This window comes from Microcebus murinus, chromosome 14, assembly GCF_040939455.1.
Source record: "Microcebus murinus isolate Inina chromosome 14, M.murinus_Inina_mat1.0, whole genome shotgun sequence".
Lineage (NCBI taxonomy): Eukaryota > Metazoa > Chordata > Mammalia > Primates > Cheirogaleidae > Microcebus > Microcebus murinus.
In genome coordinates, this window is record NC_134117.1 from 30097958 (window position 1) to 30123421 (window position 25464).

The 25464-nt window shown below is 45.2% G+C and overlaps 1 protein-coding gene across 50 annotated transcripts in view; it reads left to right on the forward strand.

Moving 5' to 3' along the window:
• The window catches only part of SORBS1 (sorbin and SH3 domain containing 1), a 223782-nt gene extending 202738 nt beyond the window's left edge, over positions 1–21044 (forward strand). For 25 of the 50 annotated variants that reach the window (XM_076009923.1, XM_076009927.1, XM_076009932.1 and 22 more), the window contains 3 exons: positions 11457–11515; positions 14691–14803; positions 17680–21044. In XM_076009923.1, the coding sequence (XP_075866038.1) occupies positions 11457–11515; positions 14691–14803; positions 17680–17747 (240 nt within the window). In that variant the 3' untranslated portion in view covers positions 17748–21044. Of the gene's footprint in view, positions 1–10675; positions 10736–11324; positions 11516–14690; positions 14804–17679 lie in introns of all 50 variants that reach the window. The other 25 variants (XM_076009908.1, XM_076009921.1, XM_076009919.1 and 22 more) reach the window with 3 other exon arrangements.
• The last annotated feature ends 4420 nt before the right edge of the window (positions 21045–25464 follow it).

A 25464-nucleotide genomic window follows, 5' to 3' on the forward strand; every position in this document is an offset into this window, starting at 1 on the left:
TTATTCTGGCCCTTTGAGGTGGTTTGGGGGTTATTCCCCACCTTGGGCACCTCCTGGCCTAGTGCCAAGGCCGATGAAAGGCAGCGTTTCTCACGTCCATCTGTGCCTTGGAGATCGTCCTCGGTTTGCTCTGACTAACACAGCTGAGAACACCAGGCATTGGTGTGGTGTGGCGTGGTGTGGTTTTGTGTAAGTTGCACTTTGTTTCCATAACCTGTGGCGCTCTGCTAGTGCTCAGTTCTGTCAGGTCTTTGTCCTGTCTTGTGTTGTGTGGGAGCGCAAGGCCTTTGTTCTCCGTGAACAAAGGTGTTTTGGTTCTGGGAGGAGCACGTGGCCCCCTGGGGCCCTGGCAGGCCTGGGGTATCATCAGGTGGGCACACCAGGTTTTGAGTGACTGTCTCATCTTCTCTCTGGGTCAGACTTCAGAGTTTGGACTAAGGTGGCCTTAGGGTATTTTGAAGGCTGAAAAGTTTTGAGGAGAAATGAACTTGGCAACTAGACAAATCATGATTCTGATTTTGGCTATGCTGTTTACTATTCTAGAAGTCAAAGACTTTGGGTAACTTCTCCAAAGTAGCTGGGTTTGAACGCCAGCTCCACCTTTTACCATCTAGTGACTTGTGAGTTACTTCTCTCTGGGACTCAGCTTCCTTATCTGTAAAATGGAGAAACACCTCCCTCAGAGTAGTTGAGAAGATTCCATGAAATAACCTGTGTAAAGTGCTAAGCACAGGGCTGGGAATGTGATCAACACTTTGTAAAGGGAAGTTATAGAAGCACCATCTTGGGCGATCTAGAACTGCTTCTAAAACTGAGAATGTTCTAGAACCTCTTTACAACCAGATGGAATTCCTGAAGATGTCTCCAAACCAGTTATTAACTACGTATTATATACGATGTCCACAGTAAACTGTGCTCAATCCTCAGTCTGGCAATTCCAGTTTCCCTTTGAAGCTTTATTTATTCTGTCAATGAACATTAGTTCAAGGCGTAACCGTGTACAGGGTCGTCAGTCTCTGCTCTTGAGAAGCCCGTGTTCGGTGAGGCTGGCAGTCACAGTAGTGTCACGAGGGCAGTAATAGAGGTGTGCTTGGAGGCCACAGGAGCGCAGAGGCCTGGGACACACTGGGCCAGACCTCCAGTTCCAGCCCAGCACACATGGGCCCTGGGCTGAGTGTCAGGAGTGGGGCTCACTGAGGGTGAGCCAGCCTGGGGCGGTTGTAAGGATTCCTGAGGTAGTGAGTGGAAGAGTGGTGCTCCGTATGTGTAAGGCTCCGTGATGGGGCTTCCTGCTGGGCGCTGCCCAGCTCCTAGTGTGCTGGGAAGACAGCAATACCTGACAAAGGCTTGGCCTGGCTCCAGAACAGGTTAAGGAAAGAATGGTTTGCTGGGAGAGGTGGTGAAGTGGCTAGCTGAAAAGAACTACACGTCTCTGACGCAGGAACAATTCTGTAAATGTTCTAAGTCAACCCAAGGTGCCTGGAGACCTCCTTCTCGTCAGTGGTGAGTCATCGCAGCCCGATTCCAGGATCCCATGTGTACAGGAAGTGCACGCAGTGCCGGAGCTGCGAATGAGGTTGGGGTACACGCTTCCTGCTTCCTGGCTCAGGATAGGAGTCCGGTAGCTGGCAACACCAGAGATCATGTTGATCGGAAAACCAGGCTTGTTGGAAATTGGTTTTCCTTTCTTGGTGGCCCTGCAGACCCCACACGGACCACTTCCTGTCCCTCCCTCCTCCTGCTCTCAGGACAAGCCCCTCCTCTGTGGGTGTGGCCGGGCTGTGGACAGGCTCGCTCCCTGTGGAGAGCTGGGGGCTGCGTGAAAAGGGTGCTGCTCTCACACGGCATCCGCCCTCCCCTCCCCTCCTGGCAACTCTGGCAAGGGGTCCTTCAGAAGGGGCTTCTGCCTCTTGGGCCTGCTTTGGGTGACAGACAAGCTAAAGATGGAAAAGACTGACATGACAGCTGTCCTCTGATGGCCCTGGCAGGATGGCGTGACCTCAAGCAGTGTCACTTATTTGGGCAAATGCATTCCAGACCAGTTTATGTCAAGAAAATTGCCAGCCATTGTTCTCCTTGCTGACCTAAAGAGCTGAACCAAAAGCTCAGTTTTATTGAAGATACTTGGGAGCGAGGTTGTGTGCCTACCAATAAATAGGGGACTTTTACCTGAGGGCCTTACATGAAAAGACGTTCTGAAGCACTTGGACCATTTACTCTTTCAAGCATCTAGAATATTCTGGGCACTAAGTGCTGCAAAAGATAGAGATGCACACCATGAGGGCTTCTGTTTAGATGTCACTTGTTCTAGGGAGCCTTTCTTAACAGCCTCCCCCTGCCTTGCAGGGCTGGATTAAATGCTCTGATTTTGTAAGGCCACAGCCCTGCACCTGGCCGGGGAGAGCAATTCTCAGCCCTGCTGCATTTGCCCCTCTTCTTGCTAGAGTTCCCATGGGGTATTAGTGCCCTGAGGTCAGGTACCTGATATATGGAAGGTGCTCAGTAAATATTCGTTTAATGAAAGAAAAGGCAAAAAATGACTGAACCTAGACAAAGGAGTTTATGATCTCTGTTGAGGAAGACAAGTTCACAAATAATTATAATGCACACAGTTCACTCTGGGTGTTCGAGATGGGGAGAAATTATAAGCAGCAGGAAGGGGAAGGTGGAAGGACTTCATGAGAAAAGCAGCATTTGATCTGGGCCTTGAAGAACAGGGAGTTTCCTCTCAGGTGTCCAGCAGGAGGGCAGCATTCAAGGCAAATAGCCCAAGCAAAGGCACAGAGGTACGAATGTGCAATGTGTGTGTGGACAGTGGTGTGTCCCTGGTTTCGGGGGAGGCTTCCAGTATCTGCAGGTAAACAGAAGGGAAGGTTCTGGAGAAGGGGCGGGGACCAGAGCATGGAGGGTGCTCCTGGGCGGCTGTGATGTTTATCAGCACCTCCTGACAGTGTGTGCAGTCATCTTCCTCATGGTCATGGTGACCCTTGTGAATCAGTCCTGCGTTGCTGCTTTCCTTCCCCTTAGTGACCTCTATACCCCCCAGCTCTGCAGGTGTGCGAACACTTCCTGTCAAATGTTTCGGCTTTTCACTCCTAAAGTGGGTTCACATTGGGTCGGTTGCTCATGTTTTTAGGTGTGTTTTCTTTGAGCAGCAGAAGTGGGTAAATGAAGTGCAGAGGTCTTCAGGGAAATCAAAACGGGGTGAGGAGAGCACTGGATTAGAAGTGAGGGTTCTAGCTCCAGCTCGAACACTGGCCTGCGGAGCGTCTGGAAGTGAGTCACCTCTCTTTCCTGGCAACTTCTCTGTCCATAAACTAAAGATTCAGACGAGAATGGAAGTTCCTTTTAGCTCTGATATCCTATGATTAGGTGAAAATCATATGAGAATTTTAGTTGAAATGAGAAGAATACATGCAAAATTTTAAGTAGAGGGTTTATAATAGACCTGCAGACCGTCACAATTGAAAAAAATGGAAGTCTTTCCTTTTATTGTTTTTTAAAGGGCAACTTAACTAATTTGGCAAAACATACAAAATGCCCAAGAATTCAGAATTATCAACCAAGTTCTTGGATTTCGTTGGGTGTAATTTTGGCCAACTAGGTTTAGGACAATCAAGAAAGTGAAGGGGAAGATCATCTTGAAAGTCTCCACCATTGGCATTATCAAATATTTACTCCAAGACAGAAGCACTGTTTGCTGACTGGCATCCAGCCTTGGTTTTTAAGAGTTTCCATAATTTGTGAGAGAATCTCATAGATTTTCCTTTTTTTTGTTTGTTTTTATTTAGGAGAGAGAATCTCACTCTGTCATCCAGGTCAGAGTGCAGTGGCACAGCCATAGCTCACTGTAACCTCGAACTCTTGGGCTCAAGTGATCCTCCTGCCTCAGCCTCCCGAGTAGCTGGGACTACAGGCTTTTGCTACCATGCCTGGCTAATTTTTTTGTAGAGATGAGATCTCACTGTGTTGCCCAGGCTGGTCTCAAACTCCTGGCCTCAAGCAGTCCTCCTGCCTGAGCCTCCCAAAGTCCTGGGATAGCAAGCATGAGCGACCACACCCAGCCTGATATTTTGAATTAAAAAGAATCTTTAAAGATCATCCACTCCAGTGACTCATCATAGCTTTTTCTGGATCATGAAACCTTTGGGAATCTGAGGTCAGCTGAGGACTCCAGGCCAGGAATTTGGAGAACAGGGTGGTGGCACATACAGTTTCATATACAGTTTCAAGAGGCTCACACCTGTGTCCATCCCAGAGCTCCCTAGGAATCCATGGACTGCCAGGTTAAGAGCCCCCAATAGATTAGATTTGTACAATGAGATGAGAAAACTGAGGTTTGAGAAAAGAGACAAAACTTTTGTGATGTTAATTTGGTTCCTAAGAGGAAGGAAGCCAATCAAGGGAAACCGACTCAACTGAATACAGATGTGCTCTGGTGACTTCAGAGGTAACATTCTTCAACTAAGTTCCCAGCAAGATCAGAACAAAGGCACAGGCCTGCTTTAAGGGTGGAAATCAGAGACAAGGAAAGCATGTGATGCAACTTGCAAGGACAAAAAGGAAACTTAAATGTTAAGATACTCCAATAAAAGTGGGAAGCATTTTCCTTTGACTCACTCAGAAGGGAAATCTCTAAATAAATACAGAAGATGTTTAACAGTTTATGAGATGGGGAGAGACACTGGCTATAGTTCTTCACAAAAACCAGCAGATAGTCTAGTCTCTCAACACTTAAGGTAGGGAAGGGGAGCCAAGACCCAAAGGTAAGTGTGCACCCTTTAAAAGGTGTTGGGAGAAAGGGTACTATCAGTAGGAACCCAAGTGCCAGCAGAAGGGCACTGCACAAGTTAAGGTGACTGCATGGTCAGCACATCTCTCCAACTCTTCTGGTATCTTCCTCTGGCAGAACACAAGCCAGGAAGATCAAGGTGGAATGCACAGAACTTGGAGTCTGGGAGACTGATGTTTGAATCCTGGCTCTTCAAATTCCCAGCTCAGAAATGCCAGGTCTTAGCTTTCTCATTTGTAAAATGAAGTAAATATCGACCACATTCTTGAGTATTTATGAGCATTGACTGAGATATAATGGAGATGAAAGCACCTAGGACAGGGTGTGTAGGTGAGACCTGCCTTATGATTCTGATGTCCCAAGACAAAGAAATAGAAGTAGTTTAATTTATCCTCCCCACCCTGTTGCACGGAAGTGAGGAAGATGGGGGGGCAGAAATAGAGAATGGGAGAATCACTTTACTTTAGGTTACACAAATCTAGAATTTAGAAAATCTGGAATCTGCACTCCCCAAATTAGTGTCTCCTACCTTGAGCACAGAGGCAAAACCTGCTTTTGGGAAGCTTTTGGTTTCTTTGCACTTTAGTCCGAATCTTCCATGGCTCCCCCGACTGCTTATGAGTGAAGCAGAAGACCGTGGTACAGTCTATGAAGGGAAGGTGGAGTGTTGGTTGAGTCTAGGTGGTAAGCATTTGAACTAATTCTGTGTAATTAATTTTATATTTAAGCTGCAGTCATCTTCCCAGTAAACTCAGTAGGATAACTCAGTGGACTCAGAGGCTATGTTGAGGGTACTCTAGAGGTTTCCAGGAGCCTGAATGGTTCAGGCCTTCTGACTCCTCTTGCAGAGCTTGCCCATGGAGTGCCAGTAGCTACAAATCTCCTATCACTATCCTAGGGTAACCACTTGGGATATTTCCAGAAGTGAACTCTCCATTGGTATCTAGAAACTGCTATCAAAAGCCCTCCCCCTTCCAGTCTTCAGTCGGCAACAAGTGGTGTGCCACCTTCCTTTAGGCAAGTCAGCCCTATCCAGTCCTGATTCTCAACTCATAGGTTGAGCACACTCCAATCATAGAGCGTTGGGGCCAAAAGGAACATTTATGTAAGTTATGTCTAATTCTCTTATGTACTTTAGAACTTAAAGACCAAAGAAGTTAAGCATTTTGCTCAAAAGACAATCAATGCCAGAGCCTGACCTGGAACCCAGATTTTGTCCCTGTCCCACTGGGGAGTCAGGGAGGTCATCAGAAAGGTGGGGTGGGGTCTGAGAAGACATGGGGCGTGAGATGACTAAAGGAATGCCATCTCTGCGAGACTTGGGCAGGTTGGGGAGCAGCAGAGACTCTTGCCATTTCTAGAGGGGATTTGGGGCCATGGAATGGTTGAGTTTCTCCATCCTGTCCACATCTCCAGGACTTCCTGCTGTCCTTTAGCCTGTGTGTAATTTATTTTGGGCTTCAAGGCTTTGGCACCTACCCAAAGCTGGAAGAGGATGCTTAGGAACTCCACGGTAATGCCAGTGTTCTGTGGATCCAGAGGGATTAACAGCTCCAGGAGGCTGAGATCAGATTTCCAAGGGACTTCTGTGATCTGAGGGTAGAAGGGCAACAGGGCATCAGAGCAAGGATGCATGCAGGGTCTGCCACATGGGGAGAATGAAACAAGCACCCCAGGCCAAGAGGAGCAACTTGTATGCAACTACAGAAGAAAGTAAGTTTCTGGATCAGCAACTATTGCCTGCTTGCTGTTGATGGGGGAGGGGGGTATAGTGGTTTATGCGAGAGTGTGTGCAAGTGTTGGGCAAGGTTGTTTTTGTGAACACATGAAAAATGCATCTGGAATGCCTCTCCAGAGTCTGAAATGTCCTCAGCATGAGATAGTACTTCTTTTATTCATAACTCTGGATGAAGTCCTGGTTAGAACTTATGTCTTCTCTTAGGCTTAAATCAAGTCAGACATGAGGGCCTGGGAAGGGTTGAGAGTGGCACTGTCCAGTAGAAACATCATTTGGGACACATGTGTAGTTTAAAATTTTCTAGTAACCACAGGAAAATGAAACAGGTGAAATTAATTTTAATAATATATCTTATTTAACCCAATATATCTAGAAAATTATTCCTAAGATTTTACATTTTTTATTTTATACTATTTTCTAAATACAGTGTGTATGTTTACACTTATAGCACATTTCACTTCCTATTAGCCAGATCTCAGGTGCTCAATGGCCACATTTGGCTACTGGCTACTATATTGGACAGCACAGGTTTAGGGGAAGTGCTGTATAAAGTTGTAAAATGAGGCTAGAAAATGAGGCCAGGAAAAGAAAAAACATGTGCCTGGAAGAGAAAACAAGCCTGAAGCTAAACAGCCTTCAAAGTGAAGGGCTGACCACTTGTGATGTTTAATTACTGTTTCTATCTCCACTGAGAGCCTGCCCCATGCTGTGTCCCCTCCCCCTCCCCCCTCCCCAAAAAGCTGGTTTACATGTCAGCTATATGAGATATTTTATTTAAAACTAAATAGAGAAAAAAATGAAATCTTAGCTAGTAGGATAAATGTTTATCTTGCCTTCTTCCTTCATTTAGTCAACAAATGCTAAGTGAGGAAGCCAGTCGTCCCTGCCTCTCAGGAATGGGGTCAAGTCTGTACTGTCCAGATGTTAAGGCTATGGTGATGGTTATCCTCTGCACTGGGCCTGGCCTGAGACCAAGGAAGGTATAGCTGGACCTTCAGTATCCTTTCCAGCACTGTGGTTGCTTGGGTTAATGATTGGTTGCTATTACTGCACACCATACCTTTTACATAATGAGATGTCTTTGAATGCCTAGTGTTAAAAGTACTCAAGAAGAGAAATTATAGTGCCTGCTTTCAGAATAGGCAGAAATTGGATGTTGCTGTCATGGTTACACCAGGAATTCCATCACACCCCAGAGGGAGGTGATATATGGGAATTAGATACCAAAGGACTCTGCTGTCACACTCAGTGGCTTTGCCACCTTGTGCGTGAGTCTTCAGTCCTCTCTGAGCCTTAAAATTCCCTATCCTGGCCTCCTTAAGTCAAGTCAAAGGATTAGTACAAAAGTCAGCTGAAGAAACAGACCTATATGTGCTTGTAAAATAGCAAGTTCTTCTTACTGTATTGGATTCACTAATCATCTTTCTTTCTTTTCTTTTCTTTCCTTTTTTGAGGCAGAGTCTTGCTCTGTCGCCCGGGATAGAGTACAGTGGCATCATCATAGCTCACTGGAACCTCAAACTCCTGGGCTCAAGTGATCTTCCCATCTCAGCCTCCCAACTAGCTAGGACTATAGATATGTGTCACCATCTGGCTAAATTATTTTTTGTAGACACAGCGTCTCACTGTGTTGCCCAGACTGTCACTGATCCTCTTTGGGCACCAAATTATTTGCTCCATGATCAATTCCAGTCACTCCTTTGAGATTAAATCGACTGAAGGATGTTAGGGGGTTTCTGTAAGCTGTAGAGATCATGCCAAGAGATTGTCCACATCCTCTCTTTGTACTGAGTTTGACCTGAGGTCATGAGGCCACCAGCTGGAGTTTGGAAATATTTTGCTTTTTTATGAGAACTTTTGTTTTCATGAGGTGTGACCCAGATCAGCCTTGGCATACTTTAGTCAAAGAATTTCAGTGTAGTGATAAATGAGGTCTTGTACAACCATGCTGCTGCTCCGCAGTATCCCAACTAGTAATAGTCAACAGCAGCCTCAGCTTACACAACTGCTGTGGCAGGCTGCTCACTTCCTCCCTTGTCTTTTTGGACCATTCTCACTTTAGAAACTTTTCCCTTCTGTCAGGGTAAAACCTGCCTATCACTATCACACACTCAAGGTGCCCAGAATAAGACTCATTCTTCTGAAAGCCCACATGGTAGGTGCTTGGAAATGTTCATTTCTTTCCTTGGTTAGCTGGGAGCCTTGATCCAGAGGGTGGTGGTGGTGAGCAGAGCCACACAAGGTCGCCTCCCAGCCACCTGGCAAAGGCCTGAGGTCCTGGGACACTGCAGAAGGAGCCTGTGACGGGCCGCTCAGTCCTGTCTCTTCCTTCACTCCTGCCAGAGTCTAAGGGCACTGGTTTGAGGGATTGCAGTTTGGAGAACTTGAAGGGACTTTCCAAAAGGACAGGAGTCATGCCTGGGATGGAAATTGGCCCTGTAGCACATGCTAAAGGATGAGGACACTGACAGTGCAGATGGACTGGCGGGCGCTCGGGGGTGGGTGTCCAGTGGAGTGGGAAGGTCAACCAGGCAGTCCTACCTCTCACTAGCTGCGATGTTGAGGAATGCCCTAAACCCTCTGAGCATCAGAGCATCAGCTTCCCGGGTTTTTAAAGAAAACAGGATGGCCGGGCGAGGTGGCTCACGCCTGTAATCCTAGCTCTCTGGGAGGCTGAGGTGGGCAGATTGCTCAAGATCAGGAGTTCGAAACCAGCCTGAGCAAGAGCAAGACCCCGTCTCTACTATAAACAGAAAGAAATTAATTGGCCAACTAATATATAGAGAAAAAATTAGCCGGGCATGGTGGTGCATGCCTGTAGTCCCAGCTACTCGGGAGGCTGAGGCAGCAGGATCGCTTGAGCCCAGGAGTTTGAGGTTGCTGTGAGCTAGGCTGACGCCACGGCACTCACTCTAGCCTGGGCAACAAAGCGAGACTCGATCTCAAAAAAAAAATAAAGAAAGAAAACAGGATGATAAGCCGTGTCCTGCCTGTCTCCAGGGTTTCTGTGGGACTCATTAAAGATGCACGAGGTCAGTGAGGACACTTGATGAGGTGGAAGGTGGGCTGAGGGTGAAAGACAAGGTCAGTGGGATAGTAGGTGAAGCCAGGAGGACAAGGCCACCACTGACTCATTGTGTGACCTCGTGGGAGGCCCTCCCTCTCTCTGTGCCTCTCTGTGAAGCAAGTGGGTCACACACACAAGATTCCTAAGTGCCCTTGTTGCTGTGGCCTGTTGCTGTTATTACAGGTTACCTAGAGAGTCTCTTTGAGGGTGGCTCTTCAAATATTTGCTTAGGTTTCCTAGAGCTTGGAATTGAGTCCTCTCTGGGGGAAATGATTCCAGACACTCTGCCAATGAAGGCCTGGCCTCTACGATGGGAGCCCCAGTTGAGAGGCAGGTCTGCTTGGCTGTGGTTGCACCCGTGTCTCTGTGTCAGGTGTGGGACCTGGGCTGTTGAGGGGAGAGTGCTGGCGTCGTCTCTACGTCTGTGTCAGGACACACAGTCCTGTTTCTGGAAGCGAGCTCTGCCCTGCAAGCTCTCTGAACCTGCCTCCTACCTCACTGGAGTGTGTCGTGTGCAGACTTTTCCAGGGGAACGGTCTTGGTTGATACTCAAATATTACCAGGGGGTTTTTCAAAAGCGTTACTCTCTTTTTCGGTTATTTCATAAGTGTGGAAGTACGGCAGACCTGCTAGTGCTATGAGCCTGCTCTTCCAGAGAGGGCTTCCAGTGCACAAAGTAACTGACACTGGCTCTTGGTACAGCGGCCTTCCCTAGTGCTTGCTGGCTGAGGGTGTGGGGACCAACGTGTGTGGCTTATGGAGGGACTTGACTCTTCCTACAGTAGCCCTTCCGTGTCTCCTCCTGGGGACCCTGTGGTGTTCCTCCTCACTTCACTGCAGCCATGTTTCCAACTTCCATTTCATTGCCTAGATGCTTGCCTCTAACCCTGTGCGTTTGCATTTTCTCCTGTACGCCCACCATGTTGTTGTGGAAACTCCGCGGCCATAGGCTGCGAGTCTCCAGTGTCATCCAAGTGTCACGGTGTGGTACGTGTATTTGCTCACACTTTTATTTTGAATCCTTTCCAATGTGACATCTGCTAAAATGTCTCCCTTATAATTTGCTTGGTGATCACAGCCTTCTCATCATTCATTGAGAGCAGGACCTGATCTCACAGAATCTGAAAAGAGCTATGTGGTAAGATGCCTGTTGAATAAGACTGCGGCTTTTCTAAAGAGAATCCTTACTGACTTCTAGAGTCCAGACTAGAGTAATGCCGGGTTAACTCACAGAGCCATTGTTTACAAGAGTTCTGTGGCTGCTGTAGTAGAGAGAGATGTTAGGCCAGCCCCCGCCCTCAAAAAGAAAAGCAGAGGAATTTAGAGATAATATTTCTACTCTGCCTACATGTGGGATTAAATGAATGTATTAGTGCATGATGGGGAATATGTACTTGCATTTCTACCCTGATATTATCCTATTCGTAACAGTTACTCACTAATTACAGGCTGTTGTGCTGCTACCTTTTGTTTTTTTTTAATATTCATACTAAATCCCAAATTCTTCTGTATCTTACCTGTTTTTTCATGCTTACGCCTGGATCCCTCCTGCACTCCACTACTGGAATATCTATTTTTTTTTAACCTGGATCTTCAACTCTGTTTTTTCCTTGGACTTATGTGCTTCATCTGGAATGTTACATCTCTTCCTCTCTTTCTTTTTATTTTTTTGTCCCCACGTTGACTGTTTTCTGGGGGTTTCTGGATCTCTCGGGGCCACCTCACAGGAAGCAGTTTGCAATGAGATCATAAACATTGCCGAAAAATCTGTTCATTACTGCAGCACTGTTTCTCATCCCCTTGACTTTCATCACAAGGTATCCCCTTCTGACAATAAATCATCTTTAATCATTTCTCAGCAACCTCAAGCCCAGCAGCGAAGAGTCACCCCAGACAGGAGTCAAACCTCACAAGATTTGTAAGTATCCTCAGCGAACTTTGATTCTCAATGTTCTTGGGGGGACTGTTGGCCTTAGAAAGCGGGTCATCGGCTGACTGCAGGGGCAGTCGTTGGGGGGGTGGGGGATGAGTGACTCACTGCCAGCTTCTCCAGTTAGGACCGTATTTCCCATCAGCCAATGTGAAAACAGGTGGTGGCTAAATAGAGGAGGTCGTGGACTGCTGGAAGAGAGAGGTGAAGAGTCAACTGCCATAGAAGGTGGACGAGAGCTGTGCCGACTGGCTTCAGGCCTGTCGTTGTAGGGGCAGAGAGGAAGGAGCAGTTAATTCTGATCAAAAATGAATGAGCAAGGTTGATTTATTCATTCATTCAAAAAATTGACTAGATACCTCCTATTTTTTAAGTACATTGGAGAAAACTCTGTTCACAGAGGAAGGGTGATTTGGACCATGCATGGAAAGACAAATTGGATTTCGAGAGCTAGAACAGGGAGGAAGAGTTCTTCCCAGCTGGGGGGACTGCATATGCAAAGGCGTGAAGTGGGTGGTGGTTGGAGATCTTGAAGAAGCCCATGTGGCCACAGCCTGTGGTTCACGGAGGAGATAGAGACTCAAGAGGCAGGTTGGGACCAGATGGTAGATTCCAAAATGCAGGTGAAATAAGTTTGGATTTTATTCTGCAGGCACTAGGGAGCTACTGAAGGTTTGTGAAGCGAGGAACATATTGACAACAGATTGTCTTAGGTAACTCTGGCAGCACAATGGAGGATGGATTTCAGAGATGAGGGATAAAGCTGTTGGTTAGAAGATATTAATCCAGCAGAGAAGTGATGAGGGCCAGAGCAGGGACCGAATGGGCATTTTGTAACCATGAAGTGCATGTGATTACCCATGGAGATGCCGGGCAATGAAGAGGAGCCGGCAAAAGAGGCTGAGCAGGAGATGCAGGTGGGGGTCCAGGAGCTTTTGCTTTCACAGAACAGAGCCTCAGTGTCCAGTCGGCAGCCCCGCCTACTCCAGAGAGGCCAGGTGTAGGAACCAGGCATTCTCCTTGGCAACTGGAAAGGTCACTGGCGACCTGTGATATGGCAGTGTTAGCAGAGAGCTGGTGGCAGATGCTGCATTAGAAAGGGTTGTAGAGTAAGTCTGATGGTGAGTGCAGGGGGTTGGGCATTGGGTGCAGAGACTTAAGCACATTTGCACCAGAGTAGGAGGAGTTGATAGTTGAAAGATGCAAATGAGAAGATTTAGTAAGTGAAGGAAGAGCCCAGGGAGGGAGGTTCAACATGGCTAGAAGAGACTGCTCTTTCTTCACATGTGAGAACAGTGGCAGGGAGGTGAGTAGAGGTCCAAAGACCTCTGGAGGTGGGAAGGTTAAGGTGCTGCCCACAGCAGGCTTCCATCTCCAGCAGTGGGGACAGAATGAAGAGCCCTCAGCTGGGTGTGGGGCACCAGAATCGGCAGGAGAAGTGGAGGAAGGACTCCATGGCACAGTGTGAGGCCCGTCCAAAGTTAGAGCTGACTGGGGAACCCAAGTGGCAAGGGTGAAGGACTTTCTTCAGCCAGTCTCCACTGTCTGGGAGTGAAAACAGAAGCAGACATCAGAAGTTGTTTCCCAGAGCCAAAACTAACAAAGCAGCCATGGTAGAAGTCAAGGGGACTAGGCGTTCTGAGATACCGGTGAGGGCGTGTGTTGGAAGGCCGGCCATAGGAATCCAAATTGCATAGGAGACAGCAAGCTGATATAGAAACGTGAAAACAACGTAATCATTTATCAGCTGGAAATTGATCTGCATCTCTTAACTCCTCATAAGAGATCTTCCTTTTGGTGGCCAGAAGTATCAATACAATTGCATAAATATGTAAAGTGAAACCGTCCCTTTGATTTTAGCAGAGCAGAATGAACCCCTTGTTTCTAGTCTCTCTTGCCCACACTCTGTAATTCACTGATACCTACTGGAAATGGTAGATAACTGGCTCATTTGCAAAGTTTTGCCTGCTATGGTTGTGTTTCAAAATACTGAGTAAACAGAATTGTGAAGTTGGTGCACAGTAGGTGTCCTCACGAATTTGTTAAAGGAATAAAAACAAAGCTTTTCCTTGATGCCAAAGCAGGTATCACATTTCACCACGGCAGTCCAGCTGTTTCCAGCGGCTGTTGTTAAAACAGAACAACAACTTAGACCTAATGCCTCAGGCCAACTAGCAAGTAAATAAAACTTTTACCCCCAAACTCACTGGGATAGGAAAAAAGCAAAAAGATTCAAGGGTTTCAGAAAAATGATATCCAAATTTAAAAGTAGTCGATGCGGCCACCGGGTACAGTGGCCCATGCCTATAATCCCAGCACTTTGGGAGGCCAAGGCTGGAGGATCCCTTGACGACACGAGTTTAAGACCAGCCTGGGCAACATTTCGAGACCCTATCTCTACAAAAAATAAGAAAATTTAGCTGAGTGTGGTGGTGTGTGCCTATAGTCCTGAGTACTCAGGAGGCTGAGGCAGGAGGATCACTTGAGCCCAAGAGTTCAAAGTTGCAGTGAGCTCCGATCGCACCACTGCATTCCAGCCCCGGTAACAAAGTGGAACTCTGTCTCTTTAAAAATAAAAAGGAGTTAATGAAATGTGTTTAAGTGGCATGTAGAAAAACTCAAGGTAGTTTTGCTAAACAGCGAGGCACTTGGAATGTACTATATGTATATATTTTTATGTATATATATGTGCGTGTGGGTATGTGTGTGTGTATATATATATATTTATAATTGCCTATGTTCTCCAGTGTATATGACCAGAATGTAATGTCTCTGGGCCTACGTAACTTCTGATTATTCTTGATAGTCTACATGTATGATCCTATGTTAAGAAAAAGCTTAGTTTACTTTAAAGGCAGTGGATAGGGGGTGCCCTAGACAAAAAATCTTGGCTATGGTAACCAAGTGAAAGTAGATAAGAACACTGATCATGATGTGCTTATCAGAAGTTCCCTATCCCTGTCAATCTTAATTAACTTATCATATGTTGAATGTATCTCTTCAAATGCTAAGTTATCAGAGAAATAGCCAATAAAATACTTTTATCCCTGCTGATGAGTGGGGAATACTACTAAATGTTGATTTAACTGAAATGCGGTTTTAAAAGTCATTATTTAATCCTGACAGTGTTTGATCACTCATTATTCATTTTTCTCATGTATAGATTTAGCTACCAAGCATTATATAGCTATATACCCCAGAATGATGATGAATTGGAACTCCGAGATGGAGATATCGTTGATGTCATGGAAAAATGTGATGATGGATGGTTTGTTGGTAAGAATCTCATCATGCTTTTCTTACTAGTTGTGCATTAAAGGAATAAGTAGAGGCAATGAGCCATGCAAAAAGCAATCTTCTCTGCCCCCCAAAAAGAGCCTTTTCAGCTTTTGTATCACTGTTGGGAATAGTGGGCCCTACCCAGTCTGTGTTTGCTCATAAGATGGTGTGAATGTCACTAATGTTGGACCTAAAACGCAAATGCTGTATGCCAACATCTGCTGCATAGAAAGGCAGTTGTCAAATTTATTAATTGTGTTTTCATTTATTTCTGTTGTGCCTATGTCTATTGTACATTTGGAAATTTATTTTTAAAACTCTTACGGAACAACAAAAGACAATTTTGAGCCTTTTTCTGCCAAGTGTACGTGTAGACATTCCAAAGACCTTCTTATTTTCTCCAGGCTTCCAGTAACTTTAATCAAAGTAACCTGCTTAATTAAAACACAGGATTTGCTGTTAGAGGAAGGGGAAAGAGAGATCAACATTTATTGAAATTCTGTTACAAACCGGACACAGGGCCTGATGTGCCTTTATTGATGTTCTCTCAACAAACAGCCCTGTAAAATAAGAATTATCTTCATTTAACAGATTCAAAAACTGAGGCCCAGAGAGGTTATGTTTCCAAGGTCATCTGGGCAGCAAATGGTGTGGCTAGGATTTGAACCCAGGATGCCCATCGCTCCCTAAGCCCATGTCCTTTCTGCTCAGGCTTGAGTGTCCTCTTGGGAACCATTGGCTCACTCTTTGCCTCAGTTTTCCCCTGTGCAAATGGTTTTACCTTTATCTTCTTTCCAAAGACCAGCTCTTCCCTGATCTCCCTGGAAAACTTTTTGCTGTAAAGCAAAGTAATGTCAGGCTGGGGTAGTGAGAATAGCAGGGCTCGGCATGCATGGGAAGCCAGAAAGATTGGCTTGGCCTCACCACCCTCTTAGAAAGCTACTCTCCTCTGGGAGAGTGAGCCCTTGGCCCTCTGTATCTTGAGTTCTGAAGAAAGTCAGATCAGAGAAGTCAACAGTCATTCTAGTGCAGTGCAGTCCAATAGAAACACAGTGTAAACCATGTATGGCATTGTAAATTTTCTAAAAGCCACATTGAAAAAGGTAAAAAGAAACCAGTGAAATTAATTCGATATTTTATAAACCCAAGGCATTCAAAATACTATCTTTTGAACATGTAATCAATATAAAATCAGCAAGATATTTTACATTCTTCTTTTTATAATGAGTCTTCAAAATCTGATATTTATGTTGCAGTTACAGCATAGCTCATTTCAGACTAGACATATTTCCACTGCTCAGTAGCCACATTGGCTGTATCATTTTAGAGAGTGCAGGCCAGGTGTGGTGGCTCACACCTGTAATCCTAGCTCTCTGGGAGGCTGAGGCGGGAGAATCGCTCAAGGTCAGAAGTTCGAAACCAGCCTCACTCTTGAGTGAGACCCTGTCTCTACTATAAATAGAAAGAAATTGATTGGCTAACTAAAAATATATATAGAAAAACATTAGCCGGGCATGGTGGCGCATGCCTGTAGTCCCAACTACTCGGGAGACTGAGGCAGGAGGATCGCTTGAGCCCAGGAGTTTGAGGTTGCTGTGAACTAGGCTGATGCCATGATACTCTAGCCCGGCAACAGATTGAGACTCTGTCTCAAAAAAAAAAAAAAGAGAATGCAGCCCTAGTATCCATCATCTGATAAACTCTATAGGAGTATTTATATTTTTTTAATGAGAACTTGGGTGGAGGGAGGGCCGCCAGTTCTCTCATGGAGGTATCCCAGGCAGCCGGGTAAAGGAAATATTTTGGGATGAATATCTTCTTTGCACATCTCGTCATCTCAAAAAGTAGATTAGTATTCAAACCACAAATAAAGTAGCCCATCAGAACTCATTTTACTCATCCACAAGGAAAGGTACTAACCAGCTAACCAGTGAGCACAGGCAAGTTCCTTATTATCCCAGTTCTCTAACCTTCCTCACCAGTCTCCCTAGGAGTTCAGCTAGATGTTTTGGGTGTCTTTAGCTTTGACAAATTCTTTTGGCTTACAAGTTTCACTTGGGGCGATGATTCCAACCCACTAGTAGTGGCTGCTTGAGATGCTGAGTTCAACAGGATTCTGAATCCAAATCCAAGCTAATTGGGAAAAATGATCAAATTGTGATGTGTGCTAATGAGAAGATAACAATGACACGACATGTATCTGCCACCCCTGCTTTTAGAGAGAGAATCCCAAGGGGAGGAACTAGATTAGAGGGATCCAGCAGCTCTGGATGTGGAGTAGCCCAGGGGGGGCTTCATTCCCAGATGGCTCAGTGCTCCTGGCTCGGTGTGAACCCCAAGACTGGTAGCAACGCCAGGGGGTCAACTCGGGTTTAGGCACAGGCTTCTGAGGAATTTTCCTTTGACATGTACTCATAGTCAGTGGGCTTTTAGAAATTGTATGGATTAGAAATTCTAAATCCTGGGTATTGTCTTGTACTGGATAAATGTACTATTATAATTCCTCCAAAAAGGAGAAGTGTTGGAAAGAGCAATGGGCTGGGAGTCAGAAGACCTGAGTTCAGATTCTGCCTCTGATACTTACTAAGCTGTGGGCCTTCAGAAGTGCTACTTAAGCTCTTGGAGCCTGGCTTTCTTCCTCTGAAAAACAAGAATAGAAGAGATGTCTGCCTTGCTTACCACCCAGCACTATTTTGCAGCCTAAATGAGATAAGATAGGAGAAAGTGCTTTGGAAACCATATGCTATTCTACAAGCTGCAGCTTTGTTACTAAGGGACATTCGAGCACAAATATGTACAGCAGGAGTTCTAAGCTCACATGGGCTAGTCTTCCTATTTTATGTATGTGTTTTTGTTTTTTTTTTGTTTTATAGGTACTTCAAGAAGGACGAGGCAGTTTGGTACTTTTCCAGGCAACTATGTAAAACCTTTGTATCTATAAGAAGATTGAAAACTTCGGAGATTATTTTTATTGGAGGATAAAGCATAATTTGCAAACCGATCTCTTTAGTTGAGTCAGTAGGAAAATTAATGCAATGGATAAAGTAAGAAGTAAAAGAGAGGAACAGAGGAGTGTTGTTTGAAATCCAAGCCTGTCTGACATTTCTGTGTATCAGACAGGGTCGAATGGTGTGCTGAGCAAAAAGAATTGAGGCAAATCGCATTTACTTAGCTGCTTCTGGAGCCACATCAGCCTTCCCCTCCCCTCCACCTCCTGGGTAATCTGACCGGGAGCACAGTCCAGAAGCAGAGTTAGCCGGAAATGCCTCCTGCTGCCCCAGCCCTAACCAGCTCCTGTCTCAAAGGGGTCATCGAGCCTGAAGCAACCCTCAAGGTGCCAGGCAGTTCCCCAGCCATTTTTCAGAGGCTTCGAGCCTGAGAATCCACCGACTGCCTGGCCTCCAGTCCCCCGTTGCCCTGGAGCCAGCTGACCCCCCAGCACTCCTGGAGATCAGTCTGGAGTGCAGAAGCTGTCCCCAGGCAGAGGTGGAGCTCCCCAGATTGCCTAAGACCACCTCCCTCTCTGGACCTGCTGAGGTACGGGTGGGGAAATGGAGGTAGAACATGGCACCCAGTGCATGCAGCCTGCTATGCAGCGCCGCCACTGACTGCCGTGGTGTTCAGACGGAAAAGCACACAAGATTTGCCCGTGAGAGCTGGGAGCAGATGGCCAGGCAGATAGGTTACATTTGTATTTCCAAGTGATTAAGTCAAGAAGCGGCCCTGTAGCCCTCGAGGCCACTTGCAGTGCATTGCTTTCCCATATCGCTGGCTTTTATAGATGGCCACCTTCAGGGCAGTGCAGCCTCATTTATCAGAGCCTCATTACTAACCCTTCTTTTCTGGCTTGTGTTTGGTGGGACAGTTTGGAATTGATAGGCCTATTTTCATAGAAAACCAAGAATGGTGTCCAGGGATTCATTTGACATACACCAATGTGCTCTGGCTGCTGGGGAGACCCAGGGGCAGGACTTGCCCCAGACTGAAGGGCCTCGCCAAGTCTCCCGTCTCCCTCTCTGAAAGAGTTCAAGGACCACCCAAAATTCACAGGGCTGTGAACCCAAATGCAGCCTGGTGAGGCTTCTCTGCAGAGGGAAGCAGCGATCCTGCTGCCACCAGCAGTGACCAGGAGGCCTGTCCTTTGTGGGGGCAGATCTGAGGAGGGAGGCCCCTCCGATGCTCGGGGTGCTTAGTTACAACTCTGTCCAGCTTGAGGATGTTTGTTGGGCTCTCTGTTGGACCCCTTAGTGAGACAAAGATAGAAATGACCCATTCCTTGCCCACCAGGAACTCAGTGGTTATGGGGGAGACAGCCACAGAAAAAGGAACTTAATCAAGAGAGACTGTGGTATGTGCTAAGAAGGGTGTGAAAGAAGAAGAGATGAATTTTCCCTGGAGGGATCCTAGAAAGCATTGTCATATTTCTGTCTCTATTAGCTCACTTTTGAAAATCTAGGATGCTGGAAGAACCTTTGTCTGAGGGTGGATCATGGCTGGAAATACTTGGAACTTTGTCCAGAGCTCCAGGCTCTCGACTTCTTCATAAATACTCATCCGAGGTCACAAATAGCTGTTCTGGGGGGTAGGGGCGTGTACAGGAAAACCACTGGCTGTCTGCATATAGCTCAGAATTACCCCAGCACCATTGTCTTCACAAGTAAGCAGAATTTGTCTCAGTGCCTGTGCCTCAGCTGCTCAGATGCCCATCTTAGGATCCCACCAGCTTCCCACCCCCCACCAGATAGCCACAAAACCTTCACTTTTTCTCCCTATCCTCCTTTTAAATCCTGTTCTCAGGAAAAAAATTGCCACTGATTCATTCATACTAAAGTGTAAATGACTGATAAGAGGAATGTGTTAGTCTTCCCACAGACATTTGTTTTTGTCTAGGCCAGAGGAAACCTCAAGGGAAAAGGCTTATGGAACTGGAGGGGTCAAGGGAGCTTCCTGGGTAGAAAGAGCCTTTTTGATTGTCCTCAGGACCCAGTGACAATAGACCTATTGCTTTGGAAGGTCTGCTCCACTGTCCAAGAGCACTGTGTTTTTGACTTTCTCTCTCCGAGGGAATATAGTAAAAATACATATTAACGTGCATTTTGCACGGCAGCATTTCACCCATTTTGGAATGTATTGGCTAATGCGTTTCCCGGTCTGTCTTAGATGCAAACCATTAATAACACTATCTTATCTAACAGTTTTTTGAGGGGTGCTTCTTGATTAAGTAGGTAATTTTGAACACCTCCTTAAATACAGCTAGAAAATAAAACCAATTTGTAAAGCCACATTTGCATATGATGCCAGCCTCATGCATTTGTATATCTCCAGAAATCCAGGTATGCCTCACTGATCTGCCCGTCTTTAATAAAGTCATGTGTTAAAATTTGCATCACTTCAGCTTCCTATATATGACAAAACAAGGAACACAGGTTTCCAATTGCTCTTTTGTCTTCAGACATTTAGTAATATAAAGTACCTATTTTTATGCTGAAATGTTTATACTGGTTTATTAATAGCAAGTGCAACTAACTGGCGGCATGCCTTGCAACAATTTTGATATACTAGCCATGCTTCCGGGTAAAGGCAAGCCCAAACTACTTATCTTTTGCAGTCTCTCTGGGATCAGTAAAAGAAAAAAAAAATCATGTGCTTAAGAAGTGGGACTGTAAATATGTATATTTAACTTTGTATAGCCCATGTACCTACCTTGTATAGAAAAATAATTTTAAAACTTTGAATGGAAGGGGGGTAAAGTAAGGAAGTCATGAAGTTTTTTGCATTTTTATTTAAATGAAGGAATTCCAAATAACTCACCTGAAGATTTTTAGCACAAAAATAGCCATTGTAAAGTGTTAAAATTTACAATAATTATTCTTTTGGGAGGAGAAGGTAGTTATAATTTCAATTATCCTTTTTTTTTCTTAATTTTTATTTTTGGGGGGAATTTTGTTTGATTTTTTTTTTTTTTGGCAGTCCTATTTATCTACAGTACCATTAAGTCCTATTGCTAGAATAGGTTACTACAAAAGATTATATTCTGAAAGAAAAATAACTGACGTTATATATAACCAATTAATTTAAAGTATTGCCATTTACATTACACACTGAGAGCATGTACTATGCAGACATAGATTTTTCTGTTCATTTATTTTTCTTTATTGCAGTGGATTTGATAAATGTGTTGAATTACTACATTTGCTGTACATATTATTTAATAAACTTTATTCTGAATCGTGTGGCATATGCTTGTTCTGGCCGTTCATTGTTTCCTTCCTTCCTTTGCCATTTGCTTCTCAAATGAGGCTTATATTCACTGCTTCAACGTCTCATACTCTCCTTTCCACTCTTAACCACTTACCATCTGCCTCCCACCCAATTCTCAAAGATACCACTTCTTCCCTTTTTTCTCAATAACCTAACTCCATGACCCTCTGAATTGATTACTGTTGGCTATTTCACCATTCTTTCTGTTAAAAATAAAATGTCTTATTCTGATAACAAAAGAAATGCACATGTGTCTTTAAAAGCAAAAGTGAAACATTATATAATATATGTGTAATGTGTCTTGATTTGCAGCCATGGGACTGTCAGACCCAGTACCAGTCTGTGGCCTGTTAGGGACCAGGCTGCAGAGCTCCGCAGCCCCTCTTCCCCCAACCGTCCCTGGAAAAATTGTCTTCCATGAAACCGGTCCCTGGTGCCAAAAAGGTTGGGGACTGCTGCTTTACATAGTCATGTACCTTTTTCCCCCTTTAAATTAGAACTTGAACATGTTTCCGTAAATTGTTTAACCAATCCCCTATTAGTGATGCAAATATTTAAGATTATTGCCAGCTTCTTACCACAACAAACAATGCTGCTTTGAGTAGAAATTTTGGCTCAAAGAGCAGGAACATTTCAAAGCTTAGACTTCCTAATTGCCTTCCCGGAGTACCAATTTGTAGTGCCACCAAGTCCGTGGGAGGTTTCCCACCACCCAATTAGGACCACTCCATTTTCAGCTTCCATGAAATGCTGTTCCTTGGTTCACCTGCCTTTCGGCTGGCCCGTCCTTCCCGGTCCTCTTTCTAGATCTTCACTGCATTCCCAGCCCTGTGTTACTCTCTCTCAACACATGCTTCTGCAGGGAGCTGATCCCTCACAATGTGATTATGGCCCAAAGAGTCATTTGTGTTAGGGCCCTTTCAATGATTAAGTGGCAGAAACCTAACACTACTGCTTTTGTTGAGACATACCAAAGAGAGCTGGAACTAGCCTCAGGCAGGAGTGAATCCAAACTCAGGCTTTCTTGGGGTCTGTATTTGTCTTATTCTTGGCTCTGTTGGTTTTGTTTGGCTACATTTTCACCTACTGAATACAGCAATGGGAAATGTGGCTGCAGGCAGCTCCTGCCTCATTCTTCCAGTTCTCTGCCTAGATTGTGGAGGTAAGAGGGCCTTTCTATTTAGCTTTCCCTGGAAACAGTTCCAGACCCTGGCAGGCCTAACCTGGACTAATCGCTTTGGCTGAAGGGAGTGGGAGAGGAAAGGCCAGGGGAGGGGTGTCTTCTACATGAAGAGGAAAAGATCCACAGATCCACCTGGTTTTTCAAAAAAGGAAAAGGAAGCTGGACTGATAAAAACTCAGTGGTCCACTGGACTTGAAGAGTTACTGTAACACACTTTGGGAAATGTAACACTGTTGTCCTGTCCCAGTATAAGCTTCAGTGTATCTGAATGCCGGCTATGTGCTGAAGCTCTGCCAGCCAAGGGCAGCCACCCAGAGGGGGCCAATGTGACCATGGGGACATAGCACAACTGTGTCACACGCTAAAAATACCAGGACTCTTCTGAAAGGGAACAAAGATTAGTGTCTCAGAAGTCACGGAGAGTGTTTGCATGAGTTGTACGTGGATGTATTTGCCAAGCCTTAGCATATGGAAATCAAGCCTGTCTCAGGAACACTTAGCCACAGCCTTTTAGGACACATGAAAGAAGTTATATGATATGGGTAACTTGTGGAATGAGCTGAGAAATTGGTTCAGATTGAAAAATACGGGAAATTAAAGTTAAATCTGTAGAAGCAAAAACCCATGATGAGATGTTCTGAACGGCCAAGTGACACTGAAGTCTGTCTTAGAGGACTACACTTCCAGAACCCTCACTCAGGCATCGTCAGAGGCAAAACACTGGGCATATGAAGAGTCTCTGGCTCCTTGTGGCTTGCTTGTTTCTATAATCAGATCTGACAAACATGAATCTGCAAAAGGGAGGCAGATCTGAGAATCATCTTCAAAATAGTAGTGTAAATTACATAAATTGGTCTCAAAGTATGGTCTGGGGTCCCCAGGCACTTTCAGGAGATTCATAATGTCAAAACTATTTTCATAATAATGCTAAGCTGCTCGTGGTAGCCAGCTTCCAAGAATGCCCCCAGTGAGCTAAGGCTGGTATTCACACCCTGGTGGCCTCTCCCCTCTCTATCAGGGTTGGTCTGTGTGACCAATAGAATATGGCAGAAGTGATAGTATGTCACATCGCAGGCTAGGTCATAAAAACCTTTGTGGCTTCTGTCTCGCTTTTGGATCACTCCCTTGGGGAGAAGCAGACTACAGGTTAGAACTTTTATGTTCTAAGTACCTTGTGGTGGATAAATGTACTAATTCATCCAAGAAGGAGAGAGAATTAAAAAGAGCTATAGTCAAGCAATGAGAAGACCTGGATTCAAATGCCTGTGACACGAGGTTGTGAGACCTCAGAAATGCCACTTAAGCTCTGTTAGCCTGAATTTCCTCATTTAGGAGGGAAGGATACCTGGACCAAAATGAGGTTCTGTTAGGAAGGAGAAAGCAGGGATGTTTAAAAGGCAATCTGCAGCGTCCACCATGGAGCTGTCCAGTCATTCTGATGCCTATTGTGTGCCAGCACTTGCCATGAGTGATGTACTTATACCAGCTCTGGTATAAGTACACATCCCCTATGTGATGTCATAGATCTGCCAAACTCAAAGTTCACCAACTTTGTATTCCTATTTTCTGTATCAGTTAAGAATGACTTGAGCTACAGTAACAGATGGTCCAACAAAGGACAGCTTATGTGACATGGATGTGTCTCATTATCTAACAAAAAAGACAAGGCTCTGGGCTGATATTTCCCTTGGCCTTTCTCTTCATGATGACAGTCTGGCTGCCACAGCAGCTCGAAGCATCACATCCTTATACAACTGCATTTAGAGGCAGGAAGCAAGGAGCAACACAGGACAGAAGTTTTCTCTCCGCATGCTTCTCTCATCAGAAAAGAAAAATCTTTTCCAAAAGCCCTCCTCTCCACCAGCATTTCACTGGCTAGAGGTGACCACATGCTACTCCTAGCTGCAAAGAAATCGCTTCCTGGATGTGGACAGGAAGAGAGGTCGGGACTGTCAAGCCCTTCCTGGGAGCCTCTTTTTATGTCTTCTGGGAGGATCGTCCTGCCTTTTCCTCCTCACTGTTTCTTCCATTTCTTTCCTGGTTTCTCATCCTCTTCACTCCCTACATGTGGACGTTCCCAAGCTTCTGTCTACAATCTGTTGCCTGGGCAATCTTATCTATTCCCCTCCCTTTAACTGTCACCTCTTGGCAGATCATTTGTTCTCACTTTTTAAATTAAACAAGTTATTAAACATTAAGAAGTAAAACAGAAAACTTGCATAATCACTGCCACGGAGATATAATCTCTTTAAGTGTACATTTATTTATATAAATATATCAATATACACACAGGTTTTATGTGTGTAACCTGCTTTTTTCACTTACTGTATTAAAAATACCTTTCTTGATAGTATTTATTCATCTCTACGTCACCATTGTAATGATTACATGATATTCCACAGTATAAATGTGCCATGGTACACTTAGAAGCCCTCTGTTATTGACACTGGGATGTCTTCAGTATTTTGTCATTACGACTAATTCTGTTATGAACATCCATTTATTATATACTCTTGGTACCTTGAATGGCTACGTTTTTTCTAGATGAATTCTTAGAAGTGGATTGCTAGATCAAAGGATGTGCCATATTTAAGGGTTTTGACATTACATATTTGTTACCCAACTGCTGACAAGGCAGTTCTTCCCTAGAAATTATCTTGGATTTGTCCCTTCCTCTCTGTCTCTAAAAACACATCATCGTGCATCCTCCCTCACCTGATAGCACTTCCCGAAATCTCTTCTTCTATGGCGAAATGCCTCCTACCCACAAAATGACTGTGGACTGAGAAGTGCCCTCATCACCTTCAGCTTGGGAGTCTAATTGGAGATGAATGGGGTTAAGTATTTCCCCAAAGTTTCCAGAGAATTACAGGGGGGCTCGTTAACACCAGGAATTGGGGGTGGGGGAAGGCACGTGGTATGGGGGAGTGCTGGGGCAGCTGGTGTGGAGCCAGAGGGCACGTTGAGGAAACAGGGAGAAAAAGGCCAGATGAGACAAGGGAAAGGGAGGGATCCAGGAAGAGAGAGGACAGAGCTTTCACGGAGAGCTGCATAAAGAACATGACAGCTGGGCGTGGTGGCACACGCCTGTAATCCTAGCTCCCTGGGAGGCTGAGGCAGGCAGATCCTTTGAGCTCAGGAGTTCGAGACCAACCTGAGCAAGAGCGAGACCCTGTCTCTACTATAAATAGAAAGAAATTAATTGGCCAACTAA